This window comes from Thunnus albacares, chromosome 2, assembly GCF_914725855.1.
Source record: "Thunnus albacares chromosome 2, fThuAlb1.1, whole genome shotgun sequence".
Classification (NCBI taxonomy): Eukaryota; Metazoa; Chordata; class Actinopteri; order Scombriformes; family Scombridae; genus Thunnus; species Thunnus albacares.
In genome coordinates, this window is record NC_058107.1 from 23,467,452 (window position 1) to 23,486,037 (window position 18,586).

The 18,586-nt window shown below is 39.1% G+C and overlaps 1 protein-coding gene across 3 annotated transcripts in view; it reads left to right on the top strand.

The window, feature by feature from the left end:
* The first annotated feature begins 3,809 nt into the window (after positions 1-3,809).
* grid2 (glutamate receptor, ionotropic, delta 2) overlaps positions 3,810-18,586 on the top strand; it is a 227,426-nt gene continuing 212,649 nt past the window's right edge. For all 3 annotated transcript variants that reach the window (XM_044373896.1, XM_044373897.1, XM_044373898.1), the window contains exon 1: positions 3,810-4,091. In XM_044373896.1, coding sequence (XP_044229831.1) covers positions 3,815-4,091 — 277 coding nt within the window. In that variant the 5' untranslated portion in view covers positions 3,810-3,814. The remainder of the gene's footprint in view (positions 4,092-18,586) is intronic.

An 18,586-nucleotide genomic window follows, 5' to 3' on the forward strand; every position in this document is an offset into this window, starting at 1 on the left:
TTAGTTAGCATGACCGCTATAATAGGGTCTGGATAATGTAGCTTATGACACATGATTGGCTTATTCAGCTCAAATATTAAACCACTTTTAAAGTTAGAGAAATCTAGATGCATACATAAGCACATTTAATGTATGCATACATAAATCCACAGGTGTATCTTCCCACACACACCCACAGGCATACATATACTCAAACATTAAGGTGATAGCACATGGAAGATGAATCCTGGGCTCATTGGTTTCACGAATAATGGCCATGACTAAGCAGTATGCTGAGACTTAGTGAAGTTTAATCATATATTGTTACACTTTAATTAATTCCTCAAAATGTGGACTTGTACAATGGGCAGTGAGATTGAAACTGCTTTAGCTTCTACTCATTAATCACCAACATCAATGCATGAGGAACTGCTTGTCTGAAATAACTCTTTAGCTATTGCTAAAAGGGAAAATTGATCCTAAAAATGTTTTGCCAGTTAATTACAGAGTGAGCTTTGTGTTCATATATTTTTTGCTATTGCCTCTGAATGAGATTTGTCACTGAACTGCTTAAGACTTGAATGCCAACTGTAAGCAATCTACCTTGTAAACTGTGACTTTGTTGAGTTGAGCAGCTCAACAGTGTTGTGTACAAATGCAGACTGTTCAAGACAATTAAACTGGCATGCATTTAGTTTAAGGGTGACTTGCATCTCAGAAGTTATGTATCTAAATTAAATCAGTAATCCTTGAACTATGTAATTAAACAGCGTACACAATCCAACAGACACAAAGTTGTTTATCATTAATAGACAGGCAATCACACATGTTGGATTTGTCACGATGTGAGAATTCATCCTCACAAACCACTTTGAAATCCAACTCATTAAGTTGTTTTTGCGCAAACCAGTTGACACAGGAGACATTGTCATATCGTATAGCTCTCATGTTCTTTCTCCCTTTCACATACACACATGCACACACGTAATGTTTCATTCTGCTTTTCTCAGCAGCATGAATCTGTCTCCTCAAGCTTTTCTTTTTTGGAAATCTTTTTCTTTTCTCGTTCTTTCTCTGGCTTTATTTTTGCAGGGTCGACAGATTAGTCCGTGCAGCATTATATGATCCGACCGTGTCTGTTTTCGATTGTGCTTTCTTGCCATTGTACATTGCCACTGCACCATTTGTATGTGCGTATCTGTGTAGACTGTATGTGTGTGTGTGTGTTCACTGTACTGTCTTTAAACTTTTTTTTCACTTTTCTTTTACCCGTGTAACTCTGTGACAGGACTTTCATCAGCTAGAAGTGAAATAAACATCTGAGTGTGAATGAAGGACACAGGGAAGAGCAGCATGAGAGCTGAAGTGAGGGATGAAATAAGGATCAGGATGGATGAGGGATGGAAATGGGGCAAGGACATAATTTGAGTGGCCATGTGAGTAAAAGGAATGGAAGATCAGACTAACGGAGGCAAAGAAATGTGCAAAAAATAAAGGAATAAAGAGGTGATGAATAAAAGTGAGGGAAGAGGATAGGTGGGTGTTTGTGTTGCCATGAGGGTAAACAAGAGATGAGGGAGAAAATGGTTAGTGAGTAAAGATGGTGAAAAAGATGGCTGAAATGGGGAATGTGCTGAAGAAAGGATGTTAGAAAGGAGATGGAAAAGCAAGGTATCTGACTACAAATTGAGGACAGTTTACAACATTAAGTGGTGCTGTAAGGCAACTAAAATGAAAATCACTGCAAGACTGCAACTCTGAAATGATTGGGACTGAAAGGTAAGCACTCAGATGGGCTGTTTTGGACAACAAGGGAGATAACAGGAGAGTGGGTTGAGAGAGTACTGTAGGAGGTGGAGGTGTTTTTGACAACACTAGAGGCCTAGGAAGGAGGTGAAATAAACACAAATAGTGTTTAGAGTTGAGGAGCATTCAGGCATGAGAGCACAAACAACTGGGGGATTGTGGATATTCTCTCTGGCAAGAAGTGCGTCTTTTACAACATCCACAACTTTGAATACACTTTGTATAGAAGCCTACTTTAAGGCTTTAAGGCTCTGTATGACATAGTAGAGGATTGCACTGGGATTGGGATCCCAAGAGACCCAACGCAAATTTCACTGGAGCAGGTGGTTTTAACTTTGCTGTGGGTGGGAATGGGTGGTCAAAAAATAAACTACGGATTGTGGGGTTTAGCTAGCTCTAACCAGAAGGATGGAGTCAACAAATGAAGTTGAAAAGAAGATCAAATCAGGTCCTTCCTGAGTAGCTGCAGATCAGTGATAGGCTCTCTGAATGGTATTCATGAAGCTTGTATCTGTAAAAAAAAAAAAATACAAAAGCAAAGCAAGGCAAGTCTGACATTTGGACAATTTCTCAGTTGTTACTGACTAAGATGGAAACCAACTGGACTTTGTTAGCTGTGAAATGTGCGAAAGGGTTAGTAGTAAGTGTAATTATTGCACTAGTATGAATGTAACTATGCACCAGAACGTAATTTTGCAACTTTATTACGACAAGTAGTCCTGCGAATCTTTTTATTAATACTACACAGTAAAATAACAGGTTTTCCCTGCTGGATGAAGAAAACACAAAATCAATGGATTGTGCAGGCGTGAATGGTCAAAATGTTTGTGGGTGTAGGCGGGAATGGACACACGCTGTGGGAGTGTAACACACACATAAAGGGAGCAGGTGGTAATGGTAAGAAATCCAGTGGGAGCGGGCGTGTACGGGATTAAGCAGACAGTCCTGTGCAGGGCTCTACAACATAGATTTATATTGTATTATTGTTCATGAAGTAGATCAATCAATAATGTGGAGATTGACATGACACTCCAAGTTTAAGGTCTGACTTAACCTTGATTCAATAGCTAGAATTGTGCTCACTGTATGGAAAATTGGTGGTGCAAGGTGAATGGAAAAAGGCAAAAGCATCAGTCATTGCACTCTGACTGTAATTCAGTATTATTAGATGGCAGGCTTCCTCAGCGGCCTACTAAAGTGGAAAAAGTAAAGCATGCTCAATACCTTTGAGTGTTTTGGTGACGCAGTCATCAGACATCATTTCATATATTGTAAGTCTTGTGTTTGTCTGACAGCACAGTATATTTTTTTTTTTTGACATTCGAGTTTTATAGCAAGGCAACAAATCATCTCTCTTCTACTTTCGTCTTTATATGTACTTTTATCATGGCCATGTCTCCATCCATTGACAGAGTGACTCATAGTGCACTATGTGACAGCTTGGAATGAGAGTGTTTTGCTGTTCTTAGAGGTTTGCCAGCATTTATTGACAAGGATGTAATGCAGAAGCAAAACTCTTTCATGTTATAGCGAGTAAAGAAATTGATGTTTTTACGTGTAGTACATAATACGTTCATATTCTGCTGTTATATTCTGTGCCTTTGCTTATAAATATGTATCCAGTTCTCTCTGTTTTCACACCCTTGTGTTTCTAGTTACCACAGAGCAGGTTGTGTATGACTGTAACAGTTTTGGTCCTCAAAATAACTACTGTATGCAATGCATTTGGAAACAAACAGAAGCAGTTCGCAAAAAATTTCCACATCTCTTGTAGTCGGTGCTGCAGTGTGGTGACCTGTAGAATAAGAATTATTTGCCTTGGTGCACTCTTACCACAAATAATTACAAGGAATTTGTAGTGCTCAAAGTTTTAACAGATATTTTTACCACTGGTGACTCCTGGCAAAAAATGAATAATAGAATAACTCCTTTTGTATGCTTTGAAAAATAACATGTTTCTCTTCTGTTTTCCTCCTCCTTTCTCCTTTCTCTGCTGCCACCCTCCCCCTTCCATCCAGCCTGTGAGCTGATGAACCGTGGTATTCTGGCTCTGGTCAGTTCAATTGGCTGCATGTCGGCAGGCAGCCTTCAGACTCTGGCCGATGCCATGCACATCCCCCACCTCTTTATCCAGCGCTCCCCAGCGGGAACACCCCGCTCCGCCTGCCCGCCCACCAGTCGCATCCCTGGAACAGATGACTACACCCTAATGGTCCGCCCACCTGTCTATCTCAATGAGGTCATCATGCAAGTGGTGTCTGAGTACAGCTGGCAAAAGTTCATCCTCTTCTATGATTCGGATTTCGGTAAGGAAAAATTCATCAGAGCTGTTAGTGATACCTGTATTAATTAAAAATATCTCAATATTGATAATTATAAAGATATATATAACAATTTATGTTTATATCTATGTTTTAACTTCTCATTAAGTGGACAAATTAATTTGAGAGTGTTACTTGGATGTACTTAGTTACTTCCCTCCCTTGCTTCATTCATTGACATGGAGGAAATGAGACTCTGCAGTAGGTAAGGAAGATGATTCACTTGAGCTGACATCTATATAAGGTCTTATGTATGAAACTAGTGTGGTGCGAATTTTGAATTTATCTGATGTAACAGTATCAATGGTTTCTCAGCATGATAGGCCATTAGAGAGCTAATGGATGTACGGTTAAGTTAAAAACTCTGCTCTCTCACTCTCTCTTACTCCCTCTCTCTCTCACTCACTCTCTCTCTCTGTCTCTCAAACAAACACAGACACACGCAGGAGGACATGGACATGCATATACACAGAAACCTAGAAACAGGCACACACACATGCACATGAATGGATCTTTACACCAATGACACATCAGTCTGTCTGTGTGTATGCTGTTTCATTTCCCCCTCTTTCTCTGTATCTATCTTTTTCTTCGCCCTTTCTCTTTCCAGTCCATTAACCCTAACATTAGACTGGAAACATCCTATGTCCCTTTTATAAAGTGCCACTCTATTTGTCCAGTGTCATAGCTTCCTTCTGCAGAGATATTGCTTTGCTGTTTCCTGTGCATGTATAGTACATACCCTCACATTAAAAATGTGTGTATGTGTGTGTATGCATGCACATGTATAGGAGGTGTGCATGTGGTTTGTTTTTGTCAAACATGTTGTGTCTAGGTGTCCTTTCCAGCCCCGACCTTTCTGATCACCTGGCTACAGCAGTTTAAGCAGCAGCTGTCCCTCTCTTTGGGACACACACTTAATTAAACTCACATTAAGCACATGCTCTATTATTTATGCCATCAAACTGTCAAAAGCTTATATTGGTCTGATTTGTATTTCACATCCCTAGATTGATTGACTGTCACTATACTTTAATGTCTTTCCTACATTTTCTGCTCACGTTCCTGCTCCCATCATCTTCATTCTGGTACTTTTATTTGTAAAGGTAATTTAACTCTGAATGAATTATACAGGTGAGACAGCCTCTGGTATGCTGTTCCTAATAGGCTGAAACTCAAAAGTATGTTGCACTTTTGATCATACCATTATGAGTCAAAGCAGGTATTTTTCCATTTCTGGCTGATGGAAAATATCATCTGTGACATCACTCATTGGTGGGTGGACAAAAGTATCACACTTCAAAAAGTTCCAGCCCCACAGAGAGCAGTGTAATAGTTTTCTGCCTTCGGTGGTTCTGTGTTGATTTATTTCTTATAGCCATAATGGGGCTCCATTTCACTCATTACAGTCAATTAACACAATTGTTGTATGCATTGATCTCCAATGGGATCTCTGCAGTGGAATTGTTTTGCAATGCATTATGCAGGCTGAAACTCAATCTTCCAAAGCATTGAAGCAATTTATCAGTGTACTGAATATGTCATATGAAAGTATGTTCTAACTAGTGAGTTCTACCAAGCAGTTTATATTGGATGAATGCTAGTCCCACACCCCAGGAGTCAGTATAGTAAATACCATGATTAAATCAACCCTGAGAAGCACTTGGAAAGATCATTTTCATCTGTCAACTCGTAGGCAGACAACAGTAACACAGTTAAAGTGAGCTTAAAGAGCTTTAGGCCTATTCTGTATCTCTGCTTTATTGTTGGCATAACAACAACACTGTCAGACTGAACCATGATGAATGATGTGGTAAGAGCCCTAGCCCCGGGCAACAACGTATATCAAACAAGTATCAATACATTAAAAAATTTACTAAGAAATCTTGTCATGCAAGAAAGTTCCTTGTGTCAGGACAAAGCGCCATGCTGAATCTGGGTTTTACAGCATCTCTCTTTAATCAGAGAGAGATTTAATCTAAATCTGACATGTATCTGAAGGATTATGTTGGTTGAAGACTTTTTTTTTCCACGAACCAAAATCTGAAGCAGCTGACTGTGAGTTATTTTTCCTCTGCACCAAAGTTCTGCATTAGTGGGCAGGTTTTCATTACACACCATGAAATCAACTTATTGCATGCAAATTATCAATAAATATATTCATGCCTCAAGCGAAAAGGCTTTTACTCCAACCTTAACCTAACCCCAATCAGGACTGAAACCAAAGTGGAAACACCATTTTTTTCCCCAGCAAGACAACCTTCAATCAACTGGTGTGAATCCAAAATTTGTCCCCAAATGTCGTAAAGTTCACACACAATATCTACACAATACCCCCATACACACACACACGCACATGCACACTGACGCACACATGTTCGTACCCTACTTAAATCCCTATCCCCTATGTGCTCTGTGACCACTGATTCAGCACATGGATCCTCTGGGTTTTGGCAGTGCTGTTCTCTCAGCCACAGAAGGCCCTTTAAAGATATCACCATTGTTCCCTGATGGCCTCACCCCCTGTTCAAGGAGAGAGGGGAGAAGGCAAGAGTGCAAGAGAAAGAGAGAGAGAAAGTGAGGTAGGGAGGGAGAAAGACAGAGACAGAGATGGCCTTTTAAGATGATAGCAATGTTCCCAAAAGGCTTCACGTCTGTACAAGGAGAGTTCTTTAGAGAACAGACAGCCGAGTGTGTCCTCTCAAATGAAGCTCCGGTGCAACTGTCCCAATCCCTATTTTCAGCTCTACTGGTGCGTTCCGGACACTGAGAACACATGTTTTCTCTCTATTATCTCCCTCTCTCCTCTTAGGCTGAGTGTCCATATAGCGTTTTTTTTCTAAGTGCCAGCGCCTTTTTTCAATTCTTCCCAATGAGGAGAGAGAGCGTATGCGTCCGCCTAGAGAAAAAGCGCTGCACCAAGCGTCTTTTTTCAAAGCTCTCCGCCTTTTTTGTGCACACCGAGTGCTTCTAGTTGAAATTCTTTGAACTTTTCAGAAAAGCGCTGGTGTCGTCATTGTCGCTTCTTTTCAGGCAACCAATATATTAGATGGGGTGCCCTCCGTTTGGTGATCACGGTGACAAACAAATAGATAGTAGCCTAAGAATAATAAATAGATACTAAAAAACAAATGAAGTGCTCCCAAGCACCCTGCCGGTGCTTTTCTGCCAGAGAAAAACACTATATGGACACACTCCCTTATGGTTTATGTCTCTCCCTGTCCCTCCATATTCCTTTCTCTTCTTTCTTTCTTTTTCTGACTCTAACTCTGTTTCTTTCCTTTACCACTTTTCACTCTTTCCTCGGGCATCTGGCATTCACACTGTAAAACCTGATAAATATATTAGAAAATGTGAGTGACAAATTGCTGTTAGCTGCCAAGTGTCCTTACCCATAGTCCAGTCAGAACTATAGCAACACTGACCTCGTCAAACAAATATGGGAAGTACCACTTAGTGGTAATAACACTGTTGACATTATGATAATTTGTTTTGTTTTGCTCATAGCCAATGACAAGAGGGGCCTGAGGCACAATAGTAAAAGGTTATAGCTGAACAGAGAGCTGTTCTGAAAGTGTAATGCCTGTTGAGTTGTTAGTCTTTTATTACGATAACAGTGATATTTCAGACAAATACACTTTGTTTAATAAAAATGAAAGTGAGTGGAAAATGTTAAAATGCCTTAAACCTAATTAGAAGTAAATATTTCCCTTTAAATTGACATACAGAATTCTAATTATGTGACAAACACTGGTATCACAAATACAGCTTGTCTATTTTGATACTGTAGGTTTTCTGGAACATTTTTGGAACACAAAACTATTCACCTTGCAGTAATACATATCGTCACATATTGGCTACGTGGGTCAATGGACCAAACCCTCTAAAATGTTCACCTGTTGTTGTTACCTGTTACCTACTTGTAAATTTTCTGTTATGTTATCTGTACTTATTGAATATTTCAGCAGAACTTTATGAAGATATGAAATCAAATTCAAGCAAACTGGTTCACATCTCAAGAGAATACAGTACCACTCATACCAGACACTGTTAGTCATAATCCAGTCCATAGATGCTACAGTATCTTGGTTCTGTGCTGTATGCTAAAAGTGTTGTGAGTTGGAGTTCAGGTTGTAACCCATGTCCATAGTCATTAAAACACTCTCACACCTTGCATATAATGCACTCAACACCATGTCCTGTCTAATGAAGCAGGTTAATGGTTTAAAACAAAATCTCCCTCCTGCCTATCTTAAATCTTCTTGTTAACAATTTGCTCATTATCAGGCAATGCCTTCTTCTTTTTTTATTCCCATCACACACTGAAAGGTGTGAAAATGTCAACCATTAATCTTCCTATAAAGAATAAGAGTGTGTATCCCATTGTGTCTGCTGATGTTACAGTGAAGAGTGTCACCTCACCTTGTTGCCTCTGCCCCTTTGTAGGGGTGGACAAAGAAAAATACTTGACAGGGCAGATAGGGGCGCAGCGTTTAATGAGCAGAGAAAAGGGTAATAACAAAAGAAAGAGAAAAAATGAAAATAAGAAAAGAAGAATAGGCACTGAATACAGGAATGCTTGAGGGTTACAACAAAAAGTAATCACTAAAAAGCTGTTATGTGAAATATAGAGGAGATGCAAAATCTGATTTTTAATGGTTCACATGTAGACCTTTGAGGTATGAAGATATAGGCTTTTCTTCTGCAAGTATCTGATGGGAAAAATATGTCTGAAATTTGAAATGTCAAGGTTTCACTGTTCACACTGTCAGTAAAATCCCAGAGTACATTTGATCTCTCTGTGGGCTTCATATAGAATCAAGCAGAGTCTGGGAGCAAGAAGGGTACAGCAGCAGCTTGTGGGAGGATACTCTTAGTATTTTTCTTTTTTCAGATGTCTTGACTTCCACTGAATTAAGAAATACTGAACCTGACAGGCAAGTGTGAAATTATATATTGATCACATCGCCCTACTCAGGGGTGTTGGCTGGATTGTTAACCATCAGGGGCTGAGCCATTAAAAAACTTTTTTAAAAGTACTTCTAAATAGACTGTTTCCATGCATTTTTTTCTTGCATGTGAGGGCTACACATTGCTTAAAAGCTGTGAAAATTGGAGGAGGAAGGGTTCAGATTTGATTTACCATATAATCTGCACATGAATATTCTAGCCACTCGGATGTCTCAAACCAACCAACCATGATTACTAGGCCTACATGATGGAAAATCCTCAAAACCCATAATACAATGGCAATTTCATGAATGAGAGTTGAAAACAGTTAACAAAGTGACTGTAGACTCTCATAATTTGGTTGCAAAATCATTGCTGATGGACCTACTTGATATGAACCACAATATATTACACAATATACTGTATATTACACCTGACACTGACTTACAGTAATGTGTATGTGACACGTCAATCATTTAGGTTCAGTGTTTATTTCCAAGTTTAAACTGACATCTCTCATGAGTGAGCCAACTTTTTAAACCGACTAACATTATCAGCTCAGCTATCAGCCTAAAGTCTTGTTTTATGGAAGCTGTGGTAACTTAGATATCAATAAATGACATGATCAGAAAAAAAGTTGGATTGGTCATAAAACGTGCCTCAAATGTTCTCACTTTTTGTAGGACTACCAGAGCGATAAAATATAAAAACTTTTGGCTATCTAACATGAGACTAGACTAGTTTGGTGTTGTTAGCCAAGGGGAGGCACAACTAAGCTATCATTGCTAACAGTTTAACTGGCTAACTGGCTACGGTGCAATGCAAAGTATGTTAGCTGTATACAATTTATATTCTGCTCATATCATGTTCACGTAACTTGGAACTCTTACAGACATTTACACACCTTATTTTCCTGTTTGTGCCATTGCTTCACCTTCAACCCCTTTACTGGTAAAAAATCTTCATATATCCATTTTTTGCTCACTCCAACTGACTGTGTGAGCTAGTGTTTGGTAACCCCATCAATTGAAGAATTGACAGAGACCTGTCAGCCAATAAGACGCGAGTATTTCCACGTAAAATACAGTACAGGTCTCCAACTTCTGTTGCGCCAAATCGGACAGTGATCTGGTGTCTCACCAAACTCTGATTATAATTCTTGATATTTTAAAAGTTTCCTCACTGAATATAGGAAATGAATGCTGGTTTTAGATGATTTATAAGTCTTTTTAACTGATCTACAATTTCGCATTACTTGCTGGGCTTGATCCCTGCAGTTTGAGCTGCTGACAGCCGCTGTGTGGATGCCATGGCGAGGCAGGTGGTGCTAATGGCTAGCGGAGCTAGCGGCTAAATGGAGCTAACAACTTATTTCCTGTAATTGCTGGATTACCGCTGCTGGTTGTCACAAATCCAAGGCAGTTTCTGAAACACAGTCGTGGGTTATCCACTTGAGAGACTGCATTTTCTGCAGATATGGTGACGGATCTTGAACTGTCCGGGCTTTGAAAACATAGAAAACGCAGTTAAAACCATATAACAGAATTTTCCAGTTAGATCTTTTCCCTTGGAACTATATTTACATTGAAGTTTCCAGGTATAGATCTGTTATGTCAAACAGCTAATATTTTGATGGGCAAGACTATTGTGGCAAAATAGGTACAGAGGACTTGTGGTAGCAAAAAGAAAAGAGGGTTAATGAGCCGAACCTCTGTAAATCCACAAGCCTTTTGTATGGTTTGTTTGGACCTTACCTGGAAGTGATGACTTGCCATATTTGAACAACACTGAGTGAGGGAGGAAGAGATGGAGAGAGGAGAGCATGAAATTGACAAGCATGAAGATGTTTATAGAGACAGGGGGAATAGAGCAAGGCGTTATTGAGGGATGGATGTATAGAAGGATGGATGGATTTCTTGTTTTAGCTGTAGTGAATCCAAGAGACATTGCAGGGTGGAAGGCTGGTGGGAGGTGAAAGAGAGTGTAAAAAATACATAAAAGCAATGCCAAGAGAGACTTGGGAAAGTTGATGATAAAGGCAGATTCAGAGGAATGGAGGTAAACAGGTACACTCATAAGCCAAACACCATAGATACAAGTTTTATACAGGGAGGTCATGTCTTATTTCTCCTCCAGAGTAAAATCGTTCAGAGAGCAAAAGAGAAAACGAGATAAAAGAGATTGTGAATATAAAAGGAAAAACTGAAACAGTAAAGCAGAGAGGGGATAGTGACGGAGATCTGAAGGCATAGCAGATTTGGTAGGGCAGTGTAGAGGCAGTCAGGCAAGCAGATAAACAGAAAAAACAACTAAAAATTGTGTAAAACCTTTTTACAAAAGGATGCAACCCCAGCATAGTGGTTTATATCCTTGGAGGACACTGGAGGTGGAATGTCTATAGCAATGAAAGGTTGAGTTAGAGTGAGACAAAGCGCTAAGAGACAGAGGCAAACTAAAGCAAAGCAGGGAGGGATATAAGGATCTAAAAGCATTACAGATATGGAGGTATGGCAGACCCCAACATGTATAGGCCAAAGCCTGAGAAGTTTTTCTGGATAACCAAATAGCAGATACCCTCAAGTTTAGGTTAGACTTTAGAGTTGGCTGTCAGGCAGAGAGATGGCAGCCAGCCAGAAAGGAATGAAGTAAGAAGTAAGAAAGCCTATTTTTTATCCAGTACATACAATACAACCACAACACACACTGTTTTCTCCATTATTTTTACATACCATACTCAAGTCATGCCAAAAGTCAATACCAATTAAACATTCCTGTTTTGTTTTTTTGTTTGTTTTTCTTCAATGGAAGAATTACATAATTTAAACATCTATAATACTGTCTAATATTGTTTTTTTACTGACATTTTTTTTTTTGTTTTACAAGCATATTGACACATTTTCCGGTCATTCATGTGGTGGTACCAGATATTTTGTGGCTGTATTTTACTTGTTAATTAAATTCAATTACTGTATGCAGCACTTTTCATTGCATCTTTTTCCTGTGAGGTAAACAAGAACAATATTTTGCTGTATAAATGAAAACACAAAGTCAATAACAAATGAGGCACCATTAAATATTAAAGTAATATAAATGTAACATAAATATAGGTATTTAGTCACAGGCGCAAAACTGCAGTCAGAATGGGAGGTTTCTCAGTCATAATGGAAAATTTCATAATGCATTGTCTCCAACAGCCCCAAAAGAGCCAGAATGTGATGCAACCACATCTAGTGGTCATTGAAGGTTAGAATCCCAGAGTACTTGTTTTGGAGAAAAACATGCTTGCTCCTAAAATCTTTCAGTCCAATAATGATCATCAAATAGTATTTGCAGTTTCGACTGGGTCAAAGCAGCTCAGGGTATAAGAAGGTCAAGATCAAAATAGGTCATACGAATAGGAGGATAGAAAGAAAGAAATGACCAAGGGAAGTAGAGAGAAGTTTAGACACTTGAGGTCCGTGAGAGGCAGTGAAGAGGGTGTGTGTGGTGTGGGGGGGATTAAAAGCCAGAGAAGATTTGGGGAGATGGAGAAGGTGATGCACACCTAAAAGGTGCCAAGCCTTTTATGGAGTGTTGGTTTTTTATAAGTGTTGGTTAAGCTCTCTGTGGGGGACTCTGAGAATGCAAAGCCTGAGGCTTTGAGAAAAAAAAGAGTTAAAGAGAGGAAGAGAAAGAAGGAAATAAAGCAAAAGAGCAGTGGATGGAGATAGGGACTTTGATCTAAAAGAATAGACGATTTAGAGAGCAATAGGCAGTCAGGAAGACTACTGATACTTTATGGCCTAAAGTATTTTATTTCCAATATGGAGGTAAACTTCCAAAGTTTAGGTTCACATCCCTAGGGCTGGGTACTTGAACATTTTCAGCCACAACTTCTACTGAGAAATTAATTCTCTTGTCCCAGGCTTAAGGGAAACAGGCCTGCATTCCATTTTGAGGCTCAGTCCATATGTAAGAACCACTGCCTTTGAGCCATACAACAGTGAAATGCCTGGGGCAGGGATAAGGATAGCCAGAGATAAAGGCCAAGGGGAAAGACAAAGCAAAGAGATAAGGATGTTGATCTAACAACAGAACAAAAGAGATTACATGAGAGACAGTTGCACAGAAAAACACTGTTATCAGCTTTACTAAGCTATAAACTAATACATTTCTGTTGAAAATGATCAATTTTCTCCTCCTCAATAACACCACCCTGACAATGGCATTTAGTTACAAATATGATACTTTTAAAATGCTTTTTTCCCCTTTATTGAGCAGGGTTAATTATATCCATTGTTTAATGTCCATTCAATGTTTTTAAATAATGTAACATAAATTCCAAGTGACTTTGTGTGTGGTAAACTTTGTATTTTAATTTAATTTGATGTTTAATATTTAATATATCTGTCTCTAAAAGACTACAAAGAGAGAATAACTGTTGAGACTGCATCTCTTTATGGAAAAAAAAACACTGACTAAAAAGGGCAGTTGTGTTTTTTCTCAGTCACTATTCTCTCTTTCATTAGCAGTTTTTGAAGTCAACATACTGTATTCTGGTCATTAAAGAAAATACAAGAGTAATTCTAGATCATGTTTCTAAAACAATACCTTACACAAGTGAAAAAAACAAAATACCGGTAGAAAACACTTGTACCTGTACTGCCATTTATTGAAATTAAATGTTCTCTCTGCTGGGTACTTTGGCCTCGACTCAATTTGTCATGTTAATCATCACTCCGGCAATAAATGGATAGAAAAGCGATGCAAGGTTGCACGTACGTACTCTACCTTACTCCTGCTCCAGCTTGCCTTGCCACTTGAGCAAAACTAATTTATCTCAGCAGAGATTCCATGGGAGCAAAAAAACTCACATTATAATATGAACAATGGACAGTCAATCTTCATTCCTATTTATATGCATAGATGCATATAAATGAGACCAAATGCTACTTTTTACACACGCAAAAACCTTATTTTAATTTAAGGAACTTAGCTGCATTGGTATCATCATCATCATCTTCAAAACTTTCGCGTCTTAGATTTTTTAGAAGCAAAATCATCAATGATGTCAACATAGGACAGCTTCTGGCCAATCTCATGAGTGATACTGCAGTGTTTCCCCTAAGTTGACTGCTTTACTTTGCTGAAAAATTAACTCACCAATACATTACCGAAGAATGGCACGGCACACAGGTGGATTGGTCACTCGGTCACTCTGCTTGTCTGCTGTCCTCAAGACTAGGTTTTACATACACATCAGTGGTAGCTGGTGACTCAAAAAATTGGGGAGGACAGGAGGAAAACCAACCCACGACATCATGTTATTTTACACTAGTTTGCTACTTATCTCTGCTTTCTTTTGTTCAAGTTATGTTATGTTCTTATGCTCAAATGCAGGGCCGTGCAGAGACCTTTAGAGGGGCAGGTGCTCAAAGTTAAAAAAGGAGTACATAGAGCAAGATTTTAAAACACCATACACATAATTTATAACATAACCTGTTGAATTATAGCAACCCATATTCAAACAGAATGTAACATGGAATCTTACAATAATCCACATCCTACTATATCATTGTCATTGAATACATACACATAAATATCTACTACGAGTTTCTACATTCTACAAAGACCTGCCCCTACTCTGCCTCTGATTGATTTACCCTAACCCTAACAATCTCACTCTTCATGCCTAAACCTAACCAGTCTAACCAAGGAGGGCAACAAGTACTAGCCAATCAGAGGCAGAGCTGCATGAGTCTTCGCAGAATGCGAATAGGGAAAAAAAATAAGGCCGCTATCAGCTGTCATATTGTAGCTAGAACGGGCCTACTTAGGGGGTTTTTGGTGCAGTGACGGTGCACTGTATAGTGTCATGGTGAGGTTTAAGGGGGCTTAGAGTTATCCTTGCAAAATGTGTCCCCTTTTCCCAAATTTTTTTGGGGGGCCCCAAACATTTGCCTGGTTCACCTCTTCTGACGGTGTGCCCCTGAGCATTCTAACAAAAGTTACAAGCCCAGGCTTTAAGTGCCTCTGGCATAGCGAGCAAGGTTGAAACAGAGCAGAAATATGGCAAAGAGAAAGGCCTGAAACTGTAAAGTCAGATGTCAAGTGCAAGTACACAATCCCAAACTTTGGTATTTTCTCTATTATTTGAAGATGGGGAAGATTTGCAAGTCAAGCAGAGGTTGTGTGAAAAGAAGAACAGTGGAACAGGGAGATTCTGACAGACAATCACAGAGTTACATTGGCTGAATCTCATTTGCTGATGTTTGATGTTTTCCCGAGCTCCACACTCAAGGGACTCCCATCTAATACCGAATGTGTTAAAACCACCTCTTGGGCTGTTGGTCCATTTCATTTCTTCTCAGTGCAAAGTTCATATCAATGTTTTCTCCTCCTTCGCTATCCTCCCTCTAAAGGGGTGTTCCTAGAGCAATAAATGCTTTATTTAGATTTCCCAGAATTATTTCCTTATTAAAAGGTATGAAATGCCTTAAAATTATGTACATTGTGTTGAAGAATAATGTTAATATTTTCTTCTACAGCATATTTTGACTCATGTTTCCGAACAGCGCTGCACAGAGAGGCTCCCAAACGCTATTGATTTCCGAATGAATGGATATTTGGCATTAGTTTTGGCATTAAAAAAAATTTTTTTTGGCCTGGTGGGGGTTCTCGTTGGCTTGGTGGCCCACCAGCCCTGTACAATTATAGGGAAAACACTGGACTGTACACACACCCAAAATGAAGATTCAGCCCAAGAGAACAAAAAACAAACGGGAAGCTGTGGGAGGTTCCAGATGAAAAGCCAAGGAAAGAGAGAGGGACAGGGGGAAAGCAAGTAGGGGAGACAGGAGTGGAGGTTTCTGAACACAGAGTTTCACTGAGCTGGTTGGTACATGCAGGTGAAATCCCTGCATGCTGTTGGCTGCTACACTACATTAACTCTAGCTTTCACTTTGAGCCAGGGACTTGAAGGACAGAGGGGAGCGAAGGGAAGCCTGACAAATGGGGGAAAGGGACACGCTCTAAACTGTATAAACCTTAACCTTGTTTTGTAAGGAATTATGGGTACCATTCCAGTTGATTGGGTTTTCTTTGCAAAATCAGTTCCACTTGTATAACACTTGGAAAGCAATAATCCACAGCGGTGTATCGCAAAGTGGGAGAGGGAGTTCTAAGAGGGCAATCAGTATGCATAATGTGAATATGTATGTTCTACTCATCCTCATAGAGATATGGCTGGAGCTCTTTTACAAACTGTCATATCATTCAAATCTCTTTTATGTTCTTTATAATGAATGGCAGATGTAACAGAGCAATTCTGGAACAAAAGTAATTTTACAATCAACATTGCAGTGCACAGTATGAATGCAGTTGAAGAAAACCAAATGTCATGTGTTGGCTTAATGTACCATTGAGCTTGTAAACTAAAAGAAGGTATGTGAGGTGACACAATATACAAAACCTGAAGGGACTCAGGGTCATACAGACATTATAAAAGTTTTTACAAATGTTGCAAAAACCATTTAGGTGACAGGGAATAGCATGGCAGCAATAATGCAGTCATCTCTATTAGATGAGGATGAAGAGGCCTGGGACTGTGAGTATGTACGGTATGTCTTTGCATGGGAGACTCGGGTAGAGTGGTTGAGTAAGGTGACAGCGCTTAGGGAAAAAGCTGTTGAGATGATGGCTGATCATGGTGTTAATGGACCGGTACTGTCTCCCAGAGGAATGTTTCTCAAACAGATGGTTGCCTGGGTGGGCAAGGTCAGTGGCAATTTTACTTGTCTTTTTTATCCGCTATGGTGTCCTGAAGCTCCTTGATGGAAAGCAGCTGACAGTCAATGATCCGCTCAGCAGTGGGGAGCACATGCTCAAGCCTTGTCCTTTGAACAGCATGAGGCAGGAACTCAACCGAATGTTGATGGAGGGAATGAGGATGCTTTTGACTATTAATGTGTAAAATTGGACCAGGATATGTTCATGTTTGAAAGTCAATGAGTTTTTTTTTTTTCGAAGTGATGGTCATTAAACTCCCCTGCACTGAATGTCTCACACATTGCTACAACATGATCTCCACATATCTTCTATATGTCTGTCTACATTGCTGAAGATCTCTAAGGACTATTGCCATTTATTCTATTTAATCATGTTATTATTTTGAGCTTTTTAATATCAGTGTAATTTTTTCTCATGGGTTATTGAAATTATGAATTTTATGTGCTCGCCTTTGAGTGTGACCTTCAGATTTCACTCTTTAATGCAATGTTTAGACAAAGTATTTGATGATTGCTTACAGCCTATAAAAATCTGAGTATATAGGTAAATATCAGCGCTTGTGTAAGTTATTTACATATACATTATTTTGTGTATCTGTTTGAATTAGTTATATGGAGTGAAATAGTTTTTTTTTTTTAAAGCTCTTTATTAAGAGTGTGGCAAGGAAAATGATACACAACCTGTTGTATAAGTCAGCGTGGAGAAGGCATTGATGATGGCAAATAAAGCCAGACTGACCCTCCAGTCAGTCAGCAAGCAGGCAGATAGATAGTGAGAATGGCTGACAGGCAGACTAACAGCTGGCTACAAGGTGACAAAGAGGTCTACACAGTAATACATATAAACATGACATAAAACACAGACAAAGGCAGAGTTCACAGACACACAGGCATATTGGTGAGTGTGTGTTGGTGAAAAATTTACCGGCACAAATTAATTTGTAATGTATAACAAAAACAGGAACAAGCATAACATGCAAGAACAAGAATAAGCAACCAAGTGATGTGCTCTTTGGGTTCTCTACATGATTAAATTTCTTCTTGCTCTGGTGACAAAAGCTTTTTTGATTCTGTTGATTTACAAAGCTTTCTTACCAGAGAGAACATAAATCAGACAATGTAAAATGTTTATTGATCATAGTGTGTGTGTGTGTGTGTGCATAATCATACATCTTTCTGACTGTGTTTGCTATGGTGTTTGTTGATGAGGATAGGAAAGTGAATGTGATTTTGCCTTTATTGTGATGAAAGACAGAGCCATTGTAAACTGAAGCACAGGCATTTTATTTTTTGTTGGAATAAAAACATCTTTGATATGAAGCTCAGTTAAATGGGCAACTGTGTGGTGATTTTTGTTCCTACAGACTCACCAGTGTGAGCCTCTCAGTTAGTCTGTTTTATTACAGCTTATTTACGAGTTATGTAGCTCGTTAGGAGTCACAGCACTGGTGATAATGATTGTGTTGTCAATGATAATATAGTTGTAGCAGTAATTACTACTATTACTACTAATTGATCTTACTGCTAATTAATGATAGTAATTAAATTTGACTGGCTTGATAACTTTGTGCTGCTGGAAAGATTAGAGCAATATTGTTTGGTCATTAAAGATGCCATCTCTGTGTCACTGTTTGCCAAGCTACCTTTCTCATCATGCCACACAAACACATAATGTAGATACAAAGATAAAACAACAATATCACAATTAGTAGATAAACTGTGAGAGGTGACATGGGTCCACTGAAACAATATCTTTATAAACAT